Source organism: Echinops telfairi, unplaced genomic scaffold, assembly GCF_000313985.2.
Source record: "Echinops telfairi isolate 266 unplaced genomic scaffold, ASM31398v2 ScPeMD7_4;HRSCAF=17, whole genome shotgun sequence".
NCBI lineage: Eukaryota > Metazoa > Chordata > Mammalia > Afrosoricida > Tenrecidae > Echinops > Echinops telfairi.
In genome coordinates this window covers 38,872,999-38,882,152 of record NW_022103900.1, presented here as the reverse complement: position 1 = coordinate 38,882,152, position 9,154 = coordinate 38,872,999, and the positions used below count along the sequence as shown (strand labels likewise).

General features: G+C 39.4%; 1 protein-coding gene across 1 annotated transcript in view; it reads left to right on the top strand.

The window, feature by feature from the left end:
- PTPN2 (protein tyrosine phosphatase non-receptor type 2) overlaps positions 1 to 9,154 on the top strand; it is a 115,597-nt gene that overhangs the window by 54,204 nt on the left and 52,239 nt on the right. The window contains exon 3 of the mRNA XM_004703843.2: positions 5,389 to 5,489. Within this exon, the coding sequence (XP_004703900.1) occupies positions 5,389 to 5,489 (101 nt within the window). The remainder of the gene's footprint in view (positions 1 to 5,388; positions 5,490 to 9,154) is intronic.

Genomic DNA, 9,154 nt, shown 5'->3' with positions numbered 1-9,154 from the left:
AGGGCTTAGATACAATTTCTTAAAAATCGCAAACAATTACAGTACACTGTACAAAAGCAAAAATGCATCTGATACGTAGCTCCGATATGTAGCGATGCAGACAGAAGCGTGTACAGTATGAGCCAATCAGTGGCAGTAATAACAGAGCATGCGCTGTTAAGCAAAAACAGTGATAGAGTGAAGCCGCGGAAGTCGAAGCGCGAAGTGGCGAGGGTTCACTGTATATAGGGAAAACTTCTTAGACATAACCAAACACCCTGAAGGAAAGGATCACTGGGCCTCTGGGCTCAAAACCATCATCTACAAGGGACACCGAGGTCAATTGGTATAACAGTTGACAAAGATAGTGTTCGGTATCCTAGTGACTTGGGTCTTAAAAGCCCATGAGAAGCCATCTAAAGTGCAACTATTGGCCTCTCCCCATCTGGAGGAAAGAAGAGTGAAGAAAATCATAAGATATATGGAAACAGTGCAGTGAACTAACTAATAGGCCATACAATGTAAGCCTCCACAACTCTGAGATTAGAAAAACTAGGCAGTTCCTGAACTGCTCTAAAAAGAATCACAGCAAATGTCCTGGGTAAAGTGGGAGAAAACTGTCCAGTAGAACTCAAAATTAAAAAAACAAACAAAACAAAAAACTTACTAGTTGGATAATGTCACTTAAATATCCTTCAGGTCTGGAACTGAACTTAACCCTATGTTTGAATAATCAACCATTTAAGATTAAAAGGGCAACAGCTACTCAAAGACAGAGTTGGGAAACGAGGAATGGAAACATTTAGGGATATATTGAGAGTATTGGATAAATTGAATAAATATGGACAAGAAATAAATGGATAAATTGAAACAAAATGCTATAATTATTGAATGTAAAACCCTGATGTGCTATATAAACCTTCCCCTAAACCATGATTAAGAGATTGTACCCAAATACAATTCTTATAAATAGAGGTATGTGCTAACTATCATTTTATTAAAAGACTGGTAGGCAATCGGCTGGTTGTTAAAAAATGTGGAGAAATAAGATTTCCTGTAGAAATACGGTTTGTTTGCTTTTGTGGTGTGCCGTTCAAAATAGTTGAATCATTTCCCTAATTTTCCCTTTACTAGATCTTTTGAAAACTAGGAAAGAGAAATAATACAGAGTGATGATTTATTGCAGAGTAATCCATAGAAGAGAAAGCATGTAGCATGTAGTTTGCTATATTTTTATAATTCATAAATTAAAAAATTGGTGTGAAATACTGAAAGATCACTTTCTGATTTTGGATAAGCCGATAACAATGGAGCTATGAAGAATAATTAACTGCTAGATTGTTTTGTTAAAAAAAAAATCAGATTCATAGTTGGGGGTGGGCGGAGCGGGGTTCCCGTTTTTTTTGGGGGGTATCCTCCTAGATCAGTGGTTCTCAACCTTCCTAATGCCGCGACCCTTTAATACAGTTCTTCATGCTGTGGTGACCACCCCTCCCAACCATGAAATGATTTTCGTTGCTACTTTGTAGCTGTAATTTTGCTACTGTTATGAATCGGGCGACCTCTGTGAGAGGGTCATTTGACCCCCAAAGGGGTTGTGATTCACAGGGTGAGAACTGCTGTTCTAGATACTTATTATAAGCTAGCACTTTCGAAAATCCATTTCAGTTCAGGGGAGGTGAGATGAGAATCAAGATCAGTGACAGCACGAAGATGATTCTTAGAAGTTGAAGACCACACATACACTTTCACTCTCCAACAACCGTGGTCCTCTCTTTGTTGGGTTCATTGGGTTCATTCATTGATGTGACCACAAAGAACTCAGAGACCACACTCAAAACTGTGGTTTATTAGGGAAGTAACAGTAGAGAAGTCAGATTAGATGTAATAGGGTCACCAGGAGACAGATTTTTATCAATCAGGACAGTTTTCAGCCCCTTATTAGCCAAGTCTGCAAGCCAGCCCCTGCTTTACCCTGACCACCGACCCCTATCCTACCCAGCCCCACTCAGGCAACTGTTAAGAGATCTGTTGATTCCTCTCTTAAGTCCCTAGAAGCTCTGGTGGAATAGTGGTTACAAGGTAGGCTGCTAACTGTAAGGTTAGCAGTTAGAAACCACCAGCACCTTTGTAGAAGAAATATGGGACTTTCTACTTCTGTAAAGAGTTGGTCTTGAAAGCTCATTGGGGCTGTTTGACTATGCCCTAGAAGTCACTGTGAGTCACCATCAACTCAATGGCAGTCAGTTTGGTTTTGCTTAAATGCCACAGCTCTTTCTCTCCACGAGTCTACTGCAGATGCCTTGTGCTGTGGGTTTCACCTTCTGAGGGTGTCTTGCCCTTATTATCTGCTGCTAGTATTTTCTTCCACCATTTCCAGTGTCTCAGCTCTATCTCCTGGGGAAATTCTCAGCACAGAAGCCTCATGTCCAGAGGGCATGGCTCATTTTAGTTGCTTCATTGTAGTGAGAGTCCCTTCAACCTTGGTGGGATTAGCCCTTTTATGAGCCTTTTCCTCCCACCAAGATCACACACTAACCAAAAATAATAGAATTTTCCCATGAACTTGAAGCCTCCTTATATGAGAAACCAGTTACACTATATAGTTATTTCAAGATGATGTTTTAGTTAACACAAGACACCTTTTATGATTTTTCTTAGCTCATATTCTCTTCTGAATTAAAAAGTTATGCAAAAGTTTAATATTTATTAATTTAAATAAAAATCACTAACCAAACTCACTGCCATCAGGTCAAGTCTGACTCAGTAGTTCAGAAGAAGGCTTCCCTAAATCCTTACAGGAGCAGACAGCTATATCTGTATATGATTGGGGTATATTTGTGAGTGGCTACATCAATGGGCTCAGGCATAGGAACACTGCAGGAATATGCAGTATTTCATTTTGTTGTATGAAGGGTCGCTATGGGTCAGAGCTGACTTGAAGGCACGAAACAACATCTGAAAGTTTTGCCACTAAGAAAGAAATATATATGGTTCATCTAATATTTGATGTGACTATATACTAAATGGCCTTAGTTTTCCCATGGATTAGCTGCCTTTATTAGTATCATTTTCCAGCAAAAATATTTTAAAATTATCGAAAGGAAATTCAGTGTCCTTTTAGTTTTGCTGGGTGTATAAATGACTTTGAGAGAAAGCTAGGGTACCTGTGTGGGGCCAGGCTGTACAGGACACTCCCAGGCTGGTGAGGCACAGCAACTCCCAAGTATGCTTGGAGGGGAACAAATACTGTGAAAGTATGAAGTATTCCTTAAAACCAAAATGTTGCGGTCTGACTTCATTAGTAGCTGTGGACATCTCTGATGTAATATGCATGATGACCAAATTCCCAGCACAGTGGGAGGACCTTTCCCATTTTTATGGATCTTTTTCCTTGTGTCACTTCACATACTGCTTTTAGTTTTGCAAGGAGTGTATCACTGATTACAACATGAGGGAATACATTCCTTTGGTACTAAATTTTAGTGCAGCTTTATTGATTATTTGACATTAAAAGATGTGCGTTATTTTGCATTTATCACGTAGTAGATATATAGGCTTTATTTTATTTGATAGCTGATAGGTTGATTTCACATGATAACAGTTAAAGATAGTGATTATTTTTTAGATTATTGCTAAAAAACATGATTGAACATGCTGACATCTTTCTGGCAACACTAGTATATGTGATTTACTATAAGAAGATCTTAGTTTTTCCTTTTGGCATATTATATGTAATATTTACCGAAGTATTGGTTCACAGTCCAGCAGATCTCTGGTAAATTATGTGTGAAGATAATATAGATATGGAGATAATGGAAATAGTTTTTCAGTAGAAAAATGGGAATAGAGTGCTTTTTAGTACAGATTTTATTGAGGACGACTTCTTAGAACAAGATGTGTTTTCCGGGATTGAAACCTCAGCTTGTTTTAAGGTTTTATTTGGTTCTGGCTTTGAAGACTTGTCTTACTTAGGTTTTCGCACATGCACTCTCTCACTTGTCTTCTTGGTCTTCCTTTCCCCATACTAGAAGGTAAAATTTTGTGCTCAACATAGTTAAATTAGTATACTGAGATTTTTACTTAAAAAAAACCAAACAGTTTAACTCTAAGTACTCTATGTAGTGAAGCATTTTTATTTGAATATTTCAACCGCATTTAAATATTTTTAACACATAACCTCTATATAATTAAATGTGAAAATTATTTAAATAGCGTTGAATATAAGTTTCTTTTTTTTTCTTACTGTGAATTGGGTGAAGCATTAGAAAGCACATCAGTTTTCCACTGAACAGTTTATACACATTTTGTTTCATTTCACTAATTGCAGTCCCTACACTCTAAAATACTCAACCCCCCTAAACAAAAACAAAAACAAACGTTCCTATGTTTCCTCTTTCTATTCCTTTCTAACTATTGTGGACTATGCCTTTGTCCAAATGCTTTGGTGTTACCTAAGTAGTGTCATTGTTCCCCCCAAAGACCTGTTTATTGTGAGAAAATTGAGTTATGAAGGTGGGTGCATTTCCAAGCCTGAAAGCTGACTAACAGCCCTAGTTTCTGAACTCGAGGGCAAGTTAACTTATTAGAGCAGTGGCTCTCAACCTTACTGATGCTGTGACCCTTTAATACAGTTCCTCATGTGGTGGTGACACCCCCACCATAAAATTATTTTCATTGCTACTTCATAACTGTAATTTTGCTACTGTTATGAATTGGGCAACTCCTGTGAAAGGGACATTCGACCCCCAAAGGGGTCACAACCTACAGGTTGAGAACTGCTGTTCTAGAGGAATGAAGAAAATAAAATACGGTAATCCTAGAAATCTGGTCTCACGTACTTGAGTCTAAGGTTTTGTTTTTTTTCTTTTTTTAATAGGTAGACAAATCCTTTCTTATAAGCACCAAGAATCTAAAGCAGTGGTTCTCAACCTTTGGGGGTTGAACGACCCTTTTACAGGGGTTACCTGATTCATAACAGTAGCAAAATGACAGTTAAGAAGTAGCAACGAAAATGGTTTTATGGTTGGGGGGTCACCACAACATGAGGAACTGTATTAAAGGGTCACAGCATTAGGAAGGCTGAGAACCATTGAATTGTAAAGCTATAATCTAGTTTTAAGGAGGTAGGTGCTTTATTAGTTTTATTGTGTTTTCATATTTGGTCACCTTTTCAATTAACAAAGCTAATGTGCTACAAACAGTAGCACTTTCCAAAAAACAAGAAGGTTGCATTTTTTTGTACTTTAAAAAATTGGAAATAATTCAGGATTTGGCTCAAATTTCACATAATGCTAACTTCTTTTAGTTCTATGGTTTGTTTCTTCAATAATTTTGTAAATATATAGAACATTAATTAAAAGGAAAAATCTGGAATTATTGTTATGGTTTCTCATTTTCTATTTTCAGATGATCACAGTCGTGTTACACTGCAAAGTACTGAAAATGATTATATTAATGCCAGTTTAGTTGACATAGAAGAGGCACAAAGGAGTTACATCTTAACACAGGCAAGTGACCATGATTGAGCAGACTCTTGACATGAAATGTTGTGGTGGTTCTGCTTTAAATCAGTGCTAAGGTATACAATGACTACTTTTGGAAATGAAATGCCATTTCATTTTTTCTGGTTATATAATGAATTACAGATATTAAGGTGTTTAAAACTAAGACTAAAAATAAGATTATTATTTTTAAATCATTTTATTGGGGCTCGTACAATTCTTATCACAATCCATGCATACATCCATTGTGTCAAGCACATTTGTACATTTGTTGCTATCATCATTCTCAAAACATTTGCCTTCTACTTGAGCCCTTGGTGTCAATCAGCTCCTCATTCCCCCCCCCCATCCCCCCATGAACCCTTCATAGTTCATAAATTATTATTATTTGGTCAAGTTTTACACTGTCTGACGTCTCCCCTCGCCCCTTCTCTGTTGTCCATCCCCAGGGAGGAGGTGATATGTAGATTCATGTAATCAGTTCACCCTTTCCACCCCACATTCCCTCCATCCTCCAGGCATCGCTATTGTTACCACTGGTCCTGAAGGAGTCATCTGTCCTGGATTTCCTGTGTTTCCAGTTGCTATCTGTACCAATGTACATCCTCTGGTCTAGTCAGATTTGTAGGGTAGAATTGGGATCATGATGGGTGGGGGGTGGGAAGCATTTAAGAACTAGAGGAAAGTTATTTGTTTCATCGTTGCTACCCTATACCGTGACTGGCTCATCTCCCCACAACCCTTCAGTAAGGGGGTGTCCAGTTGCCTACCGATGGGCTTTGAGTCTCCACTCTGCACTCATCCTCATTTACAATGATAAGATTTTTTTGTTCTTTGATGCCTGATACCTGATCCCTTTGACAGCTCGTGGTCACACAGGCTGGTGTGCTTCTTCTATGTGGGCTTCGTTGCTTCTGAGCTAGATGGATGCTTGTTTATCTTCAAGCCTTTAAGACCCCAGACGCTGTATTTTTGATAATCTGGCACCATCAGCTTTCTTCACCACATTTGCTTATGCACATGTTTGTCTTCAGTGATCGTATCAGGAAGATGTCTTCAGTGGTCATATTGGGAAGATGGGGACCCACTGATGTGATTGTTTGTTCTTTGGTGTCAGATACCTGGTCCCTTCTACACCTCATGGTCACGCAGGCTGGTGTGCTTCTTCCATGTGGGCTTTGATGCTTCTGAGCTAGATGGCTGCTTGTTTATCTGCAAGCCTTTAAGTCCCCAGATGCTATATCTTTTGATAGCCGGGCACCATCAGCTTTCTTCACCACATTTGCTTATGCACACATTTGTCTTCAGCTATCGTGTTGGGAAGGTGTGCATTATGGAATGCCAGTTTAATAGAACAACGTGTTCTTGCATTAAGTAATTGAGTGGAGGTCCAATGTCCATCCATTAGGTTAATACTAAACCTATAAATAATATGCACCTAGATCTATTTCCCCACTATCCTGTATAAGTATATTTACATATGTACATGCCTGTATATAGGCCTCTACAAATACCCTCTGTTGCCTAGTTCTTTCCTCTATTTCCTTTTATTTTCCTCTTGTTCCACTATCATGCTCAGCCTTCATTTGGGTTTCAGTAATTTCTCTCGGTTACATTGCCCTTGCTGAACCCTACCAGACCTTTCACACCCTCCTTGCCACTAATTTTGGATCACTTGTTGCTCCCCTGTCCCTGGGTTGGTCAACAGCACTTCCTTACCCCCGCCTCCCCCCCTTCCCTTGTCCCCCCTGAACCATTGGTTCCGTTGTTTTCTCCTCCAGACTATTCATCTAGCCTATTTTATCTAGATGGATCTGTAGAGATAGTAATGTGCACCAAAAAACAAGGCATAGCAAGACAGGCAACAAATGAGAACACAGTGATGGCAACAAAAAAGAAAACCCATAAAAGAATAAATTAATTAAAAGAAAATTTAAAAAAGAAAGAAAAACCTGTAAATAGATCAAGGTCTGATTTTTGAACTCTAGGTGTGTCCTCCAGTCAAGTCTCATGGGGTGCCACGTTCTGGTCCCACAGTCTATCCTTTGTACTCCCTCACGGCTCCCTGCTCTGTCCTCTCACACCCGCCCCCCCCCATCCCCCTCTGCTTGCACGCCTTTGGTGTTTTGCCTCTTTGTCATGGGGTCAGTCTGGGCCAGTCCCGACACTTGAGTCTTCAGTTTTGTCCCCCATAAGGCTCTGGGCCAGCTAGGGACGGCGTGTCTCTTAGTGGGATCAGCCGTATGGATATTGTCTTCCAGGCCTGGTGGGCCAGCATGTGCTCCTCTCCCCATTCATTTGCTCATGTGTTCTCTGATCAGACATGTCCCTCTCCCCTAGCTGCAGCTTCAGTGCCGTCCTCTAAAGTAAATTCTTCTGTGGGGAGGGGCAGTTGTCCATGTAGCTGGTATGAGGGCCGAGCCTTTAGGCCCTTTCATTGGCTCTCCACTCCATGCCTGCACGCTGCATTTGCATCCTGGAACACTGGATTTAAGTCTTTGTACTGTTTTTGTATTGTTTGTGGAGACACAAACAGTACCCTCCCCTTGGGTTGCTCAGTGCCCTATTCCCCCGCCACACATCCCCCCCCCCCTTTCCTATCTATCCCCACCCCCCTTCTTTTTAGTTGGCTACCATATGTAACCCTGGATTTGGTCTGGTCCCTGCCATACTACCTGGACCTCACTCCTGGAGTGTTTGTATACAGTAGCTTTTTCCCTGTGCCCCTTTTGCATTTTTCTTTTCTTTATAAACTTACCTCAGTGGACTCATGTTGTACTTGTCCTTTTGTGCTTGCCTTACTTCACTTAGCATAATTTCCTCCAGTTCTTCCCATGTGGCGATACGCTTCATGCATTCATCACTGCTTTTTAGCATTGTATGTATGTACTGTCGTTTTTTAATCCATTTGTCTGTTGATGCAAATTTGGGTTGTTAAAAATAAGATTATTTTTAATGTCACGCATTCTAAAGGGACATTTTTTTATGTGAAATGGCTTAGGCCAGTTCTCTTCATAGAACTTATTTGTTTCTAATACAAAGCCTTCTCATTAATTACTTGGTTCATTAACTTCCTTTTTTTTTTTTAAGTTTGGTTTTTTTCCTCGTTTATTTTCATAAAACCTCTCCTGTAACTCAGAGGACCTTTGGGAGATTGTTCTCTTCCTTCTACTGTAGCTTAGATTTTCAGAGTGTGGGACCTCTCTTCAGTTCAGGCTAGAATGAGAGTGCAGCAGACATTAGAAATCTGGAGAGCTTTACAGTTTTCTTATTGGCTTTTGGTTGACTACTACTTAACCATTGTAACGCATGCGTATTTAAATAATGCTCTACCACTCTAATAAAATGGAAGTGGTCTTGGTTTTTAGTCAGAGAACAGAGACTTAATAATGTTGTCTTTTCCTCATTAAAGACATAAACAAGGGATACATTGTATAGCCATTGTACTTGAAAACTTCAGAACCTTAACTTGGATTATCTTGACGCGTTCTTGAAAAGAGAAAAAGTGTTAAATATTATTTTTTTTTTTGTATTTTTTTTAACATTTTATTAGGGGCTCATACAACTGTTATCCCAATCCAGACACACATCAATTGTATAAAGCGCATTTGTACATCGTTTCTCAAAACATTTTCTCTCCATTTAAACCCCCGACATTAGGTCCTCATTTT